This window comes from Chaetodon auriga, chromosome 10 (genome assembly GCF_051107435.1).
Source record: "Chaetodon auriga isolate fChaAug3 chromosome 10, fChaAug3.hap1, whole genome shotgun sequence".
Lineage (NCBI taxonomy): Eukaryota > Metazoa > Chordata > Actinopteri > Chaetodontiformes > Chaetodontidae > Chaetodon > Chaetodon auriga.
Genome location: NC_135083.1, coordinates 12,207,165 through 12,223,424, shown reverse-complemented (window position 1 = coordinate 12,223,424; position 16,260 = coordinate 12,207,165). Strand labels below are relative to the sequence as shown.

At 42.3% G+C, this 16,260-nt stretch overlaps 3 protein-coding genes across 5 annotated transcripts; all 3 read left to right on the top strand.

Annotated features, from left to right (window-relative positions):
* Positions 1 to 129: 129 nt before the first annotated feature.
* On the top strand, positions 130 to 5,962 carry arhgef3l (Rho guanine nucleotide exchange factor (GEF) 3, like). Of its 2 annotated transcripts, none has more exons than XM_076740292.1 (13): positions 130 to 310; positions 665 to 713; positions 832 to 882; positions 1,466 to 1,522; positions 1,672 to 1,779; positions 1,867 to 2,028; positions 2,335 to 2,397; positions 2,530 to 2,626; positions 3,191 to 3,267; positions 3,455 to 3,712; positions 4,434 to 4,604; positions 4,869 to 5,061; positions 5,447 to 5,962. In XM_076740292.1, the coding sequence occupies exons 1-13, from the start codon at positions 273 to 275 to the stop codon at positions 5,692 to 5,694; spliced, it is 1,572 nt and encodes a 523-aa protein (XP_076596407.1). In that variant the 5' UTR covers positions 130 to 272; the 3' UTR covers positions 5,695 to 5,962. The 2 variants fall into 2 exon arrangements, with proteins under 2 accessions (XP_076596407.1, XP_076596408.1); XM_076740293.1 differs by having other exon boundaries at positions 835 to 882; positions 5,447 to 5,961.
* A 156-nt stretch (positions 5,963 to 6,118) lies between these two features.
* On the top strand, positions 6,119 to 11,970 carry usp21 (ubiquitin specific peptidase 21). Of its 2 annotated transcripts, none has more exons than XM_076740294.1 (12): positions 6,119 to 6,244; positions 6,688 to 7,093; positions 7,494 to 7,550; positions 7,655 to 7,772; positions 7,873 to 7,987; positions 8,139 to 8,258; positions 8,363 to 8,427; positions 8,511 to 8,698; positions 9,845 to 9,923; positions 10,021 to 10,128; positions 10,824 to 10,938; positions 11,116 to 11,970. In XM_076740294.1, exons 2-12 carry the CDS (start codon positions 6,938 to 6,940, stop codon positions 11,219 to 11,221), a joined length of 1,227 nt encoding a protein of 408 aa, XP_076596409.1. In that variant the 5' UTR covers positions 6,119 to 6,244; positions 6,688 to 6,937; the 3' UTR covers positions 11,222 to 11,970. The 2 variants fall into 2 exon arrangements, with proteins under 2 accessions (XP_076596409.1, XP_076596411.1); XM_076740296.1 differs by having other exon boundaries at positions 6,135 to 6,244; positions 6,902 to 7,093; positions 11,116 to 11,344.
* A 382-nt stretch (positions 11,971 to 12,352) lies between these two features.
* Positions 12,353 to 16,140, top strand: LOC143326603 (rho-related GTP-binding protein RhoA-C-like). Its single transcript, XM_076740297.1, has 5 exons — positions 12,353 to 12,419; positions 13,011 to 13,166; positions 13,828 to 13,948; positions 14,053 to 14,183; positions 14,278 to 16,140. The coding sequence occupies exons 2-5, from the start codon at positions 13,011 to 13,013 to the stop codon at positions 14,449 to 14,451; spliced, it is 582 nt and encodes a 193-aa protein (XP_076596412.1). The 5' UTR covers positions 12,353 to 12,419; the 3' UTR covers positions 14,452 to 16,140.
* The last annotated feature ends 120 nt before the right edge of the window (positions 16,141 to 16,260 follow it).

Genomic DNA, 16,260 nt, shown 5'->3' with positions numbered 1-16,260 from the left:
GTGATAAGCTTGAACAGATCGCGTTTAGAACCCTCCCTGAGAAGAGCGGATACATGAGTATGTGCAACTCTAAAGGATGTGGTCAATTGTGAGATGAGGAAGAAAGTGATGAGGAAGGAGAGCACTGAACTCTGACAGTCTCCCTGCAAACGACTCGCTGTGTGCGACACAGGGAAAAAGCACCGGTGTACGTTTTGATTTTTTTTTTTTTTTTCCAACCTTTCTCATTTTGAGAATGTGTTTCGTTTCTGTGAGGATGCACTGAAGAGAAGATGGAAGCGGAGGAGACCGGTGAAACAAGGACTTCCTGGTATGATACCTCTTACATTCATCGTTATCTGTTTCTACATTGCAGTGTCGCATGCTGTATGTTAATGGTGAGAGCATTTAACAGGATTGAATACTTAAACATGTCAGAGGCATGAATGGTATTTGAAGTTGGTGCACATCAGCCAACATGGTGTTAAAACAAACATTTGATATCGCTGAGCAATCACTACCTTTCTACAACGCTTTTATATAACTTGAGGCACAAAAATGTTATTAAATTAGTCACAAGCAACCTGGATCAGCCACTTTAAAGTGTTTTTTGGTTTATCTCAAGTAAAATAACTGAGAGTGTGCATGTTTGCTTTGAGCCCAGTAACTCTTTCGCCCTTTTTAGGCCTGTGGCTCCAGGAGAGACGCAGTCCATCCTCTGTGACCATGCCGGGGTAAGTCACATTATCTGCCTTATCTCTTTCACCTCCTTTATGCTGTCTAAAACCTAAGCGAGCACTCTCCTAAAAGCTAACCCAAGAAACTCACTTTCACACAAATTTCTGCTTTTAGAAGAAGAGAAAACAAGACCCGGCCCCTGAACCTGTGATCAGAATCATAGAGGTGAGCCATATCTGACACCATTGCACTGTGTTCCAGTGGTGCTTCTTCATCGTCACGTCTCTCTCGGTGTCTCTCTCTGTAAGAAGCGGAAGTTAGTTAACCTTACCTTTGCGACCACAGTATTGAGTGCAGTTCTGATGAGAGGCGTGAACATCATGTTCAGCTGTGCAGCCACAGAAGCTCTCTGAAACCTAAGCTGTGTTTGTCTTTTATGAGGTCTTGTCACATTTTAGCCACTGTGACTTTCCACTTTTTGAGTTTTCCTGTGTTGCTCTCATCTTCATCATGTGTGTTATCATGTATAGATACATTTTTACTGCCAGTGTTTAAATACATTTCACTGCACTGAATATACAGCTGATGTGGTTAGTGTGGCAAAAACGAGTCAGACATCTTGCATTTTACTACAACAGCACAGTTTCAACCTTCTTCCTCTTTGAAAGTGTCACACAGGAAATGAGAGATCTGCACCATGCACCATCTCACTCCTCTCCACATCTCTCTCTTTCCACTTTCCTGAACTCTCTCATGTCTCCCCTAAGTTCAGTTCTAACTTATTCTGTTGCGTGACCTGTTTTATCAGGATGAAGAGGAAGACGAGCAGGGCGAAATGATGTGTGACCACATGAAGGATTCAGAGGTGATTGTTTTTTGCAGAGGCCACATGTGTTCAGCTGTCTCAGACCTTCTAATGTAAAACCAGTAAACAGTCTGATGAATGACTGTGGAGCATTTTGTTCACTCCTATCAAAGCTGGATTCTTAAGTTTTGATGTGGATTTAATTTTAGGAGCCCAGCAATAAAAGGGTCAAACCTGTGGCGAAGTCCAATAGCCTAACAGGGGTCATCACCCCAGTAAAGACCCCTGCTCTGAAACGCATTGGACAGTCCATTTCGGTAACCGTGCACAAACACCCTCGCACGCCTGTTGTCACACAAATGACTTTTGCATGCAGTTGTTTAACCACTCTGCTCTTTTCACAGCGGTCTATCAGTTTTCGCACGGAGGCTCGCCCTTTGCCCCCAGCCCCGCTGCGCCGGGGGGGCACGAAGGCCTCGTCGTTTCCACGCCGGCGCAACAGCCAATGCTGGAGCGACACTGTGGAGAGTCACGACCTCACTGCAAAGGAGATCAAGCGCCAAGAGGTGCGAGGGGGGAGCGTGTTCGGTTTAGTTAGGCTGCATGGCAGCTAAACCTTCTGCAGGCGTATTTAATCTAATGCAGCTTGTTTTGGGGGTTTGTGGGTCAAGCTGTGGTTGCAGGTTGACTAGCGCCTGCAACTCCGCACGGCGATTATGAAAGAGGATGTGAGCTGGCACTCGAGGCTCAACTTCCTTTATTGAACAATCAGCTGTCCGTCTCTGTATTTCATGTCGTGTGCAGGCGTGTGTTTGCATCAACACGTCAGTGTTAATGTGTCCACTTGTTGAGCAGTTTTCCCTCCTCTGCAGGTGATCTATGAGCTGACTCAGGGGGAGAGACAACTCATTGATGACCTGAGTCTGGTCAAGAAGGTACTGAACACCACCGCTATGACTTTATATCAGAGCAAAGCCTGCTGATGCACACTGAATATGTTTGAAAGTCCACTTCCTGACATCTCCCACTTTGATGCACTTTTCCCTCACTTTACTATGTGCTGCCAGGTGTACTATGAGCCCATGCTGAAGTTGGACATCCTGACTGAGAGTGAGCTTGGACAGATCTTTGGTACACTGGACTCTCTCATTCCCCTTCATCAAGGTAATCCATCTCTCCGCTTTGCACACAGTCCCCATTCATGCGTGAACACCACCTACTCGTTTCCTAATCATGTGACGAGGCAAGTAGGCCCGAGTGATGATTAAAAGTTAGAATTTGTTGGCTATCAGTGTAATAACAGTCATAGTGGTTGGCACAGTTGAGCCCAAATTAATGATTTGAAATTCTAATGTTAAATAAACTGGAAATTAGTTTTTGAAGGGCTTGCTTTACACATATGAGCTTTCCTTGATAAAATACAATTCACCACATTGAACATCAATTATTACAATACATTTTATATATATATGCCATATGTTGATGTACAGGGTCTTTAACCTGTTAATGTTATGATATTGATTTGAACTGTATTGTTCAGCCCTAAAGGCAGAATGTCCAGTCATTCACTTATGTTTCCATGTTACAACTGAGAGTTTTTTTTGTTTTTGTTTTTTTAAGGAAATAAGCTGAATGAGTTGATCTTCTGTGTTTGAGCCGTAGTAACGCTGGCATCCAGTCAACAAAAATCAATGAGAACTCAACACTTTTGTTTTTCCTTCATACCAGATCTTCTGGGTCGCCTGGAGCGGCTGAGAGGATCAGAGAACACCGTCGGAGAGGTGGGGCCTACTCTCATGAACTGGGTGAGTATTACCATGGAAACCAAAAGAGACTGAGAGAGAAGAAGAAAAAAAGGGCACAACCCACCTTCACTCACTCCACTTCCTGTATTTATTATGTTCCTCTCTAAACCAGAGTCAGAGTTCAGTCTGTGTGTGTCTCTCTTGTTATATCTGACTTTGACGCCTTTGCTCCTCTTCCTCCCCGCAGTTCCCTTGTCTGGGGGCCTATGTCACATACTGCTGTAACCAGGTGGGGGCTAAAGCCCTGCTGGACCAGAAGAAGCACGAGAAAAGAGTGGAGCACTTCCTGCGCCTGTGTCAGGAGTCTTCGTTCAGCAGGAAACTGGACCTGTGGAACTTCCTGGACCTGCCTCGGAGCCGTTTGGTCAAATACCCCCTGTTATTGAAAGAGATACAGAAGTGTACACCTCCAGACCACCCGGATGAGGACTCACTGCCTGATGCTGTGAGTTGGTGTCCTGCACATTCATGTGCATACAAACATCAACATCAACACACGAACATCTACTCAGCTGAGATAATGGCTGAATCCTGAGTGCACTTGTTGAAATGGCTATAACACATTCCACTATCTGGACTCTGTAATCCTGATCCCTAAGTGGTTTTCAACAAGGCTCTGAATAATTGCATTATACAATGTGCATGCAGACTCTGTTGCTTTAGATAGACCCAGGTTTCCTTTAAAAGTGCTAATATAATGCTTCATAATTCATCAGTAATCTGATCAGTGGTCAGATTTATTCCTTAGTAGCATAAAAATCAGCACTTGTCTGTCTGACACTGTGGATTATAACACACAAATCCAAGTTATTAAGGCCTGGGACTGTTCTGTACGTGTGCTATATCAAATATAAATCAATACTAAATAAATCTTGTAGATCTAGGCTTTAGAGTTTGCTGCAAACCCTCTCTTATTTTTCCTTATTATGAAAGCCATCAGTCAAGTGTAGAGAGTCCAGACACTTCTGTTCCTTTTTAAATCTTTAGTGTTTTACACGTTGGCGCCTCCCAATGGTGGCCGGAGAAAAAATGTTTTATAAAGGATAGAGTTCAGGAGACAGTCATCCTGTGATGTAACTTGAAAATAACATCACATTAGAGGCTCATATTTGAAACAGGATGCTATCACCAACATGACACATATTATACACTCATGCTTTGTTCAGTTGGAGCTGATCCAGAGCATCGTGGCAGAGGTGAATAAGAAGACAGGAGAGGCAGAGTGCCAGTTCTACAGGCGGGGTCTCAGCTACCTCGAGGAGAGTCAGAGACTACCAGAGATCCAGCAGTCACGCTTCCTCTACTGCCACGGAGAGCTCAAGAACAACAAGGGCCAGGTAGCAGCCCTCTGTTGAGACTGACTGACCTTTGAGTGGCTCACCTGGGGCCTTTGATCCATGTACTCACAGATTCCCCAGCCCTCTATATGAGTGCTGTATTGTAATAGTAATTTCTATGTAATTTCTAAAAAGCCCAAGTTGTTTTTTTGGTAACACTGCCAAAGATGTGACTGTCATATCTGAATAACATGATTTTTTTTGTGGTAAATATTCTCATAAAGCCATGTCTCTCCCTTTGTGTGCATCTGTCTGCTCTGTCAGCGACTGCATGTCTTCCTGTTTGAGCTGGCTTTGGTGCTGAGCAGACCGAGTGAGGACAGAGACGGAGGTCAGGTGTTCCATGTGTACAGGCAGCCTCTGCCCAATGCCTTGATAAATCTGGAGGAGATCCCAGATGGGGAGGCAGGTGGAGGGGGCACCTTCAGAGGAGCCTTCACTGGAGGAAATGATAAAGGTAATCTACATGCAACTGATAAAATTTGTATTAGCTGCTAAATTGTATGAGCACAGTGGTTGGGCAGTCATGTAGAGCTGCAATTATTTTTAATTATTCTTGTTTAGTTAATTGATTGATTGATTGATAAATTGTTTGTTTTGTCCAAGCAACAATCCAAAAGCCACAAATATTCAATTTATAATAATAATAAATGAGGGGAAAATCAGCAAATTGTCTAAATTTAGAAGTTTTGGCCATGGCCCACTTCTTTTATTTCAGGTTTATTTGTACCTTTATTATTCAATTTTTGCTGGTGGAAGGAGGGAAGCCATGCCACTCCATCAAATGAAGCGAAAACCACTCAATAACCATCTGTCTCCTCTCTGTGTCTCCATCTCACCAGTGAGGAACTGTTTCCGTGTGAGCAGCAGGGGGCGCTCCAAAGCTCACCCTTACAGCCTGCAGGCCAACGACTCCTTCAGCAAGCAGCAGTGGATCACCTGTCTGCGCCAAGCCATCGTCCAGTCGCGAGATAGGACAGCTCAGACCAGCCAGTCGCAGCTCTCCCCTCACCCTGATCCCGCCCTGTATCACATAGCCGAGCTCAGCCTCAGCTCGGACACAGAAATGACAGGCCACACCAGTCGCTGACTGATCACCAGGAGGCCTGGCGAGTGACTATAGATCTGTACATTGATGCTGGAGGACATGAAACATGAACTGTCTGTGAGAGATGATTGTGCTTAGACACACACGTGTAAATCCTTAAAAGGAAACTATTATTTTCATGCATTTTCTGATGGATTGTGTGATTGTGTTGATGTGCGCTGTGCATCTTGGGAGCAGTATTATTGAATGTGTAAAATGTTTTTTTGTTTTTGTTTTTGTTTTTTTTTAATAAACTGACACTTGAAAATTTTTTGAGGTACTCGTGGCCAACTACACAAATAGAAGTCTAAGTATAGCAACAAGATCTAGAAAGAAAAGATTAGTGATGATTATCCTCCCCCTCTGTCTCCACCTCTCTCTTTCTCTGTGACACCGGTGGCAGGGCAGGGGAGAGAGGTAGACTTTCAGTTCTAGCCTACAGACACACGGTGAAACAGTAGATGTCCCCTTATGCATTTTTAACAGCTCAGCAGGTGATGGGAACAGCTTGGTAGGGACAGTTTGTCCACAGATAGAGTGACCAAGTGATCAGGTGAGTCCGAACCGCTCTGTTTATTCGCAAATGCTACAATATTTGTCAGGCATTATTTGCAAACTAACAGTGTTTCCAAGATTTTTTTAATGCTTTACCTGCACAGAAACAGCAATGAGAGTGTAGATTTGACTTTGGTAAAATCTCAGAACACTGGTAGTGAGATCGGCCTGTTCTGGTTTATCGGTTACATACTTGAATCTTTAATTAATTGACACTTGATGTAAAGCCGCCAAAAATCTCTTTTTGTTAATTCCTACTCTCGAGCTGATTCATTGATGTCTGCATTCAGTAAGGTCTCTGTCAGACCTTGACTTTCTGAGCTGTTCTGAATGCTGTAATTAGAGAGAGAACTGTGAGTGGATCAACTTGATCTATTCAAGATAAGGATTTACCTTAAGGGGATGCTCATTCACAAATTAATCCTGTTCTTTTTCCTTCAGCCTTGAATAACATTGCTCATCGTTTTCCTGGAAAAAGAAGATCATTTTAAAAAGAAGACTCTCTCTGTCTGTCAGACAGCTTATGAATTATCATCACCCTCTGCTCACCTTTGACCCTACATTTGGAAAAAGCTCAGGTGGTGCAACCTACCCGGCCTGAGCCTGCAAACCACTGAGGTTTCATCTCTTTGGGAAACCTTCCTATCTGTCTCAGGAACCCTTTTTGGTGAGGTTTACCAACAGCAATAGGATGCCTGGAGCCAGTGGCGTCAACGTGGAGGGCTCTTGTGAAGCCCTGTGTCGGACCCTGGTGTCTCAGAAAGGCCTCCAGAGAGAGACGGCTGACATCTCCCAGTCTGTCCTCTACACCTCACTGATGGGCCTCCTCCTGGTCACTGATAACGAGGTGTGTCATACAAACCTTTTATTCAGTTTGTTCTTAGTGTGGAAGTTATGGGACACCCATGAGACAAATGTAAACACAGACAGAGAAGTGGGAATTAATGGAGAGTACACATCAACCCACACGTGTTTAAGCACCTGTCAGCACTCCATAGTCTCTAATAGGATGAATGCTTGAGGCTGACCTCCTTTTAGACTCTCTTGTTATGTTAATGAGATAAGAAGGCTAAATCTGTCTCACCAGTGCGGTACATACACTGACATGGCAGGGTTAAGGCAGACAGACAGGGGTCAAATAGTAGGACATGCATGCATTGAGCTACATGTGTATGCAAACTGAAATAGGCGATATACTTGCAGATGTAAGTTTGGATCAACAGCTTCTTGTGCTGTCTGTCTTCCAGAAAGAGCAACTCGCCTTAGGAAGTGGAAGGGTTGGCCTTAGAAACATAGGAAACACAGTAAGTGTTTAACAGTCCAGGTCCTTTAAAGAAACACCTCCAGTGTTTTTAATTGTTTTTGCACAAACATGCTCACTTTCCCCCATGCTTTATCTCCAATTCAGTGTTTTCTGAATGCAATAGTCCAATGTTTGTCTCACACACGTGGCCTAAGGGACTACTGCCTCCTGAAGCCCTACAGGCAGGAGAAGTTCTCCAAAGAGGATGCTAAGCTCATGGAAGGTATGTTCCTCTCCCCTGCTGTTTCCTCCTCTTCCTATTATTTGTTATTCTCATGTTACTCCTTCACCTTTTCTCATTGCTCCTTGTCTTCCGGTGCCAGCTTTCTCTCAGGTGCTGTCGGGCCTTTGGGATGAAAACGAAGCGGACACAGTTGTAAACCCACGACAGTTTTACAGTCTTTTTAAAGAAGCAGTGCCATACTTCAGTGGTTACAGGTGAGAATATAGATGATGTTTTTGTCTTCCTAAAGATCAACTGCATCTTCCCATGAGACTTTTGTGCGAGCAACATCATTGGTGTGCAAAGGCAATGTATAGCTGCATGTAACAGTGACAGGAAGAAGACATTTCTCTGTGTTTAACCCAGTCAACAGGACGCACAGGAGTTCCTCAGGTTCCTTCTGGACAAGCTGCACACCGAAATCAACCGCAGGCCCTACGCTCGGCGGGCAGGGAAGGAGCCCGAACAGAAATACGCCAGATTTAGGTGTGCATGTTGATGTGGAAACGATTATATCCTTGAAACTTTCACAGCTTTCATGTGACCACATTTTGCTCTCTCTCTTCCACTCGTCTCTTATTCTCGCTCAGGATTTCGGAAGAGGCAGCTGCCATGTGGAAGAAGCACTTGGAGAGAGATGACAGCAAAATAGTGGGTAAGGACAGCCATCCAGTCTCATCTGTATTCTAGGTTCACTGAGGGCGAGCGATGCTAACTCTTGCCACTCTTCTCACACAGATCTGTTCTCAGGCCAGCTGCGGAGCTCGCTGCATTGCTCAGTGTGCTCCCACTACTCCAATACATTCGATGTGTTCTGTGATCTGTCGCTGCCCATCCCCAAGAGGAGCTCTGCCGGGGAGGTCACCCTGAGGGAGTGTCTGGACCTCTTCTCTCAGGAGGAGAAACTGGACAAGGAGAATTCACCAGTAAGCTAACACAGAGAGTGCAAAAGCAATAGATTACAATAGATCAGTGTGTCTCTAACTTTTGGGTCAAAGGTCAAGGACACTGTCAGTTACAACACCAATTCCAATAAAGTTGGGATGCTATGTAAGACGTAAATATAGCAGAATGTAATCATTTGTTGATCCTTTTGGCATATACATATATACAGAGTGAGCTGTATGAGTTGCTTGTTCATTGCCAGTGTATTAGGTGCAGCAGATGGCACACCTCCAGTTTGGAGAAGCAGCAGGAGTATTGGTGTAGGAAGCTAAACAATGTATGACTGTGGACGGAGGCAGCAACAACACACATTTTAGCCACCTAAAAAAAGGCCCTGCTAAAGCTGCCAACATCGGTGTAAGTGTATGCTATATTTAGAATTGCTACCTTGCTGTTGGAAAGCCCTTTCCAATGGGAGGCTGATCGCTCTCCCCAAAGCCGCAAGACTCCTTTGAAAAAAACAGTAATTTTACCACGCGGAACATGGAAGTTGCTGGTTTACTGCTGCCTGAATCAGCTAGTTTGTGACTTTAGTGTTTTAAAGGGTTAGTTTGGATTCATGGAAGTCACACAATAACACAAACAAACTAGCTGATTCAGGCAGTAGTAGACCAGCAACTACCCTTCTATGCGAGGTGAAATTACCGTTTTTGTGAAAGGAGTCTGGTGGCTTTGAAGAGAGCATAGATGGATATATCAGCTTCGATTTCCTGTCGGAACGGGTGTCTGAAGACAAGGTAAAGCTGTGAAAATAGCCTAAACATAACGTACCCTTACAATGATATTGATTTTTTTTTTTTTTATTTGTTGCTGCCTCTGTCTCCAGCAGTGTATTGCTTAGCAGCCTATACCATCACTCCACTGCAGAAACACCAAACTATCCCTTTAAGAACTTCTGAATTAAAAGTATTTTGTTATGGCAGGATGAGTTATGAGCACTCCAAACAATGTTAGAATAGTTTATATGTGGATAAATAAAACTATAATACAAAGTTAAATAACATCAGTGGTGGATCACACTTTCCAGCTGTTTTCATTCATTTCACTAACTTTGTTGTACTAGTTAGTTACATACAGTGGATCCTGTGTATTTGCAAATGTTATATTGAGGTGTGTGTGTGTTTCAGATGTGCGAGAGGTGTAACAGGCATACAGAGTGTACCAAGCGGCTGTCCATCCAGAGGTTTCCCCAGGTTATTGTAATCCGTATCCTTTGCAATAATTCTTGCTTGGTGCACTAACCTTATCAGCAAGTGATGTCCTGGTGCAGGAAGTTATGATGATGCTTAACAGTCTCCATCAGATCTGAATCGTTTCACAATGTCACGGTGGTCTATCAGTAAAAGCACGGTGTATGTGTCCTTCCCACTCACTAACCTGGACCTTGGACCTTATGGACCCATTGACTGTGGTAACACAAACACACCTTTATTTCAGTTTCTCCTTGTACATGTCTCAAATACTCCTCCATCTGTGTATTATTTCCTTTTAGGTGAATGCTTGGTATGTTCCTGTGAGCCATTTAATTTAGCTTCAACAAAAGGAAAACAGCGAAAGGTAGAAATAATATAATGTGCAGGAGAGGTTAAAGAAACAGAGGCCTCACTGAGGTCATGGCTTCAGCTGAAAGAAAATGATCCACGCATGGGTGAAAGTAACTGTTTTTAACCTTTTAACACCAGTAGATAGACGACTCAAAAACAAGATTTTCAAAAGCCGGTTATATGGAATGTTATTTTGAGTTGAGCAAAACAAAAGACGCTGCAAGAAAGAGATGGGAAAGATTTGCAGTAAAGGTCTCCAGCTTTACTTGAACTGTGGATGTTATGGTTTCATGGCAAGATGGGCTACCGGAGCAATGAAGTCACTCTGTCATTGATGGGCTGAATTACAATCAATTACATGATTGACTAATTTGATCATTAGCCCTTTAAAATACAATGTAAAATAATGGCCTATGTGCTATTTGTTGGGTAGATATTTTAGTAGTTTTTGAATGTGACAGATGAAGACCCTATCTTACAACAGATTATTTCATAATTTGCAAACTTGTGAAATTGACAGTTCTGAAGACCACAGTCAATATGCCAATGTATGTCCCCACAGGCCCAATTCTGTATGACTTATATGCAATATGCAACCATGCTGGGACAGTGAACATGGGCCACTACACAGCCTGCTGTTCAGACGAAAATGGATGGTGTTTCTACAATGACTCCAGGTGAGACTCACCCTGCACTTCAATAATTTTGTTTTAATATGCAATACCCTGCTTACTGCATGTCATACAGAGTCTATTTAAAATGAGTACTGTGTGGATGTGTCATCTGTATTGACATGCCTTTTCTATAAACCTGGAGCTGTTTCTCATGATTCCTCTCCATGTACCCATCGACAGTGTGACTCCAGTCTCAGAGAACCAGCTTCAGACAAATCAAGCCTATGTGCTGTTTTACCAGCGCAGCAACAGCACCACCACCACCACCACCAATGTCAGGAAATAGACCCGAGACTGGCTGAGCCAGGCAGCCAATCAGAGCAACTTTACCTCCGGTGTCCATAGAAACAAATAGAAGCAGCAGAGTTGTAACTCTATGAACTTCTTAATGAGCTCAAGTAAATGCTGAGGAGGAGGGAAGAGAAGTTGTGCTCACTTTAAGGGGGCTTGAAGAGGCGAACTTCCCTCCAAAATAATGGAGATGCTTTTCAAGAGTGTGAGAGCCGAGACAGCTCAGACACACTTAAGAGTCTCTCTGTCCAAGTGCTCAGGCAGGAATGAGAGGCATACTTGAACATTATGCAGAGCTGCTAATGTACAATCATTGTAATTCATGCTTGCAAACGTAATCCCAAATATGCAAAAACAAATCATGGGTGGAATAGAAATAAGACAACGTTTCATGATTCAGTTGTGACATAGAGCTTACTGAAATTCTCCAACTACACGTGACTCTTTAAAGCTTTAAGATGTAATTATCTGTAACCTATGTGTCTCTGCTGTCTTTTTTTTTTTTTTTTTTTTTATCTTTATCTCAGCTCTGAATGGACAGTCAACACTGAAACTTGAAAATATTCAAAAGGGCTATATTTTCCCTCTAACCAAATGATAATTTCTATGTATATATATATTCCTATATGTATGTATATATATTTTTTTTACATTTGTGTCTACTGCTATTGTACATATGGACAAATTGAATGTATTGCATCACTGAAATCTGAAAGTCAATAAAAGATCAGTGAAAATGTCTAATGATTAGACTTGAACGTGTAATGAATAATAATAATAAGAAGAAGAAGAGGAAAAAGAAGAAGAATATATCACAGGCAGCAACATAAAAAAGACACATAACGAACGGATAAAAAAAAATTATCGAAAATAAGAATAAAAAACCACTTGAATAATTCTTTACAGCCTGTACCACGAAAGTCATAGCTTGTGAAGAGGTAAGTTTTTAAGAGTCACGGACTTCTTGCTCTTTTTCTTCTTCCTCCTCTTCATCGTCGTCCTATACTGTTTCATTACTCATTTGTTAATATTTGACAAACAGTACTGTAGTCATGTTATATCTTACATACACGTAAGTCAAGCTGCCGCAGCCTGCTGACGAATGACGTAATTGCGCATATGCGTATGAGCGGTGGGAGGAGTTTTCCAGTCGGTCAGGAAGAGGAGAAAGGCGGACACAGAAACATCAAGCGGTAATCATATTCAGCGATAGCTTTTAAAACTTGAAGCCGGTTTTTGTTTCAGTCACAGAAGTATCACGGTAGTGTGATGAACGCTGTAGTTATAAATTCAGAGAGAATACCTTGAGTGACAGCAATTCAGACCACGGGAAACACCATTAGCTTTCTTGCTAGCTAACGCTAGCTGGTTTGACAGGCCCAGACTAAACTGCACAGCCTTTCAGCAGGAATGGGAACACCGCACGGAAATGTTATATGTTTACACCCTTTACCTCCGAGGCAGCCTCCATGTTTGCCAGCTGTGTCGTTTTGGTTAATATTTATGTCGCACATCAGGATATGATCTGTAGGATCTGAGGAGGCCGGTGTGCTGTTGTTCCTAACGTCTGTGCTGTTACTTCTAACGTTTAGTGCTAACCAGGGGAACTGCTGCTGAAACATAGCACGCAATGTAATTTCACCATAAAGTTTAAAAGGCTTATTCATCCTGTTATGCACTGTTGGAAAAATTATGTTTGGATGCGTCATTCGGGGATAGGTGTGACTTGTAATAACCTTGTTACGTTATAAAGCAATAATCTTGATTTGTTCTGTTTTCTATAGATGGCTGCTATCAGGAAGAAGTTGGTCATAGTTGGGGATGGAGCGTGTGGGAAGACCTGTCTGCTCATCGTCTTCAGTAAGGACCAGTTCCCAGAGGTCTACGTCCCCACTGTGTTTGAGAACTATGTGGCAGACATTGAAGTGGATAGCAAACAGGTAAGACATAAAACACTGACTGCAGACTCGGGTCTGCGGAGCTCAAAGGGTCCTTGAAGAGCAATGATAGTTTCTATGTAATTTTGTTTTGGTTATCATGTTATGAGAAGTTGTTGTTTGGTTTAGAAAGTGCAAGAAAATGGTGAAATATGTTCCAATGAGTCCTAAAAAATAATTTAACTGCTTGCTTGTCTGTTGGGTGACTAATTGATTAATCGACTAATTGATGCAGCTCTACTTCAGATTGCATGTGTTGTCCCACCAATGGTACAAAACACAAATGTATTCAATGTAGTATCACAGGAGACTAAGAAAAACAGCAAATGTTTATATTTACTGTTTTTCTTTTTTGTGTTGATCCGTGTAAAATTAGTGTGCCCTAAAATGACTACAATTAGTTGATTATTAAAGTAGTTGCTGATTATTATCTGTGTATCTATGTAATTGGCACTGTTCTACAATGACTCCTGAAAAGTACAATGCAACCAGACATGGTTTTCCTTCACAGATATACATTATATCATGATAGGTATTAATATGTGCATGTGTAAGAATTGTACAATGGATGTGCTTAATCATTTGAAATGCTTACCTGACCCTGTTTACATATCCATGTTTCATGCATCCATCCTTACATGTTATTCTCTCTCTCTTTTCTCAGGTAGAGCTAGCACTTTGGGATACAGCAGGTCAGGAAGACTATGACAGACTGAGGCCTCTCTCCTACCCCGACACTGATGTTATTCTCATGTGCTTCTCCGTAGACAGCCCTGACAGTTTAGGTATTGTCTTTGCAGCAGTCACACCACTATGTATTGAACACCTTGTGATTGTGAAATTGATGTATGTTACTAATCACTGCATTCTTTCCTTCTACTCACTGTAGAGAATATTCCAGAAAAGTGGACGCCTGAAGTGAAACACTTCTGTCCAAATGTTCCCATCATCCTGGTGGGCAATAAAAAAGATCTGCGCAATGATGAGCACACCAGACGAGAGCTTGCCAAAATGAAACAGGTCAGCCTCCCCCCCCCCCCCCCCACACCCCATGCACACATGTACACATTTGTTGGTATAACTGCGATAATTTAAACCTTTCTGTTGTTTCCAGGAGCCAGTTAAATATGAAGATGGCAAAGAGATGGCGAACCGCATCAGTGCCTACGGCTACCAAGAGTGTTCTGCCAAAACCAAAGATGGTGTGAGGGAAGTCTTTGAGATGGCAACTAGAGCAGCACTGCAGGCCAAGAAACGTAGCAAGAAGGCTGCCTGCCTTCTGTTATAAGCTCTGGGAGAGGAGAGAGCTGCCGTTAAGCACAGATGGGGAGGGCAGCGTCCATTGAGATTTTACATGGGGGAGAATATAGGGGAGGGCCCTGAAAAGTTTTGCTTATGCTCAATTTCTGATCACCTGATTATCCTCAGCAAATTAAAGCAGGTCTTAAATGATTTGATAGGCGTCTACATCTTGGTCCATTAGGTTTTGTGCCATTTTGCTTGTGTCTATCAAAAACTTTCTGATCTAGATCTAAGTCTGAAGGGCAGTTAGTGTGGGGTGATTTGAAGTTGGGCAGATGTAAACAGGTTAAAAACGTGCCATGATTGGAATGAAGAGAGAAAAGGTCCTTACCAGGCCAAAGACAATGGGGACATGAGAGAGAAAGACAGAAAAAAAGACAAACATATAAAATGGGTTTGAATTAAGACCATGTCTAAGTGGATTTTACACAGTATCGCCTACATGTAGTGCCTTGAGAGCAGTGGTCAAGAAGAGTAAGTTGTGGGGTAGGGATTCATAACTTAGATGGGGTATTATTTTGTCATTTGTAGTGTCCACACATCACATTTGTGAATGCTTTCTCCCTGTCATTGGCTTGGCTCCTTCAGGCCCATATTCTGACTCAGGCGCTATGCAGGGGTATGCCTAAACTAGATTGTATGAGATCTTTTCCCATACTGGATTACTTACCTGTACTTTAGTGCGTTTGTGAGTGTGTGTGTGTGCGCGTGTGTGTGTGCACATGTGTGCAACTGTGTGGTTGATTTGTTTTCTCCAGTGCAGGTCTGCATGCGGTGAATGTGTGTATATTTGTGTGGGTGTGTATTAACATATGTGTCTACGTACTGTATGCATGGAAAGGCCTTCTGCGTCACTGACCTAACCCCTTGTTCCCATGCCAAAGTTACCCCTGATGGCCACATTTTATGGCTCATATGGGTAATGGAATTAATAGCTACTCAGAGTGACATAGAAACCTTCACTTTACTGGAAGACATTGTACTATACCTAGAGGCACAATCAGGTTAAACATATTTTCAGTTTTTAGGACCTTTTTTGTGTGTACCAGAGATTCATTTGATTGTGGTAATCAGTGGGTCAAATCATGAGTGGTGTAGTTGATAAGTTGAATATTCTTTCAGATAGATGATAGGCTTATCTTATTACTATAATGTCCATTATGTACTGTATGTCTTACAAGGCTTTGTAAGGACATGTTATTGATGTGTATTTCAAGTTTGCCTTTTACTCAACTCTCCCCATTCCCCCTTTAATGATATTGTCTTTATTGTACTATAACTTTTTATTGTTGATGTCTCTAATTTTCTTAGTATATTTTAATCATTTTACTTAATCCTGCTGTTATGATCAGCTTATGTCAGTGAAATGATAAATTGTAACCGTAGTATTGTTTTGTTGAATTAATTGAAGGTCAAAGTTCGGGTGCAAGGCTCTGGGGGTGGGCTGCTAGAGCGGCTTTTTCTTTTCTTGGTTTGTTTTTTGTACTGTGACATATATTAGGATTTCTGGATTTTTTTTTTTTTCTTTCGAATAAAGCTGATATTAGGGGTTTCTGTTATAAGGTATTTATGTGTTCTTTGATCATTCATTAATAATTACAGCAATCGTACCTATATTTCTGGCATTAATTTACTTTTTTCCCCAAATAAAAAACACTCATAACCCTTCAAACAATCTGACTCTATGATTTTATATGAAGATATCTGCAGAGCCTCATCATATTTTGCCATACATGTCCTCCCAGTTCATCACTCATGTAGTACTTCTCTCGGTTTGGCCTATTTGTCTGGTCCA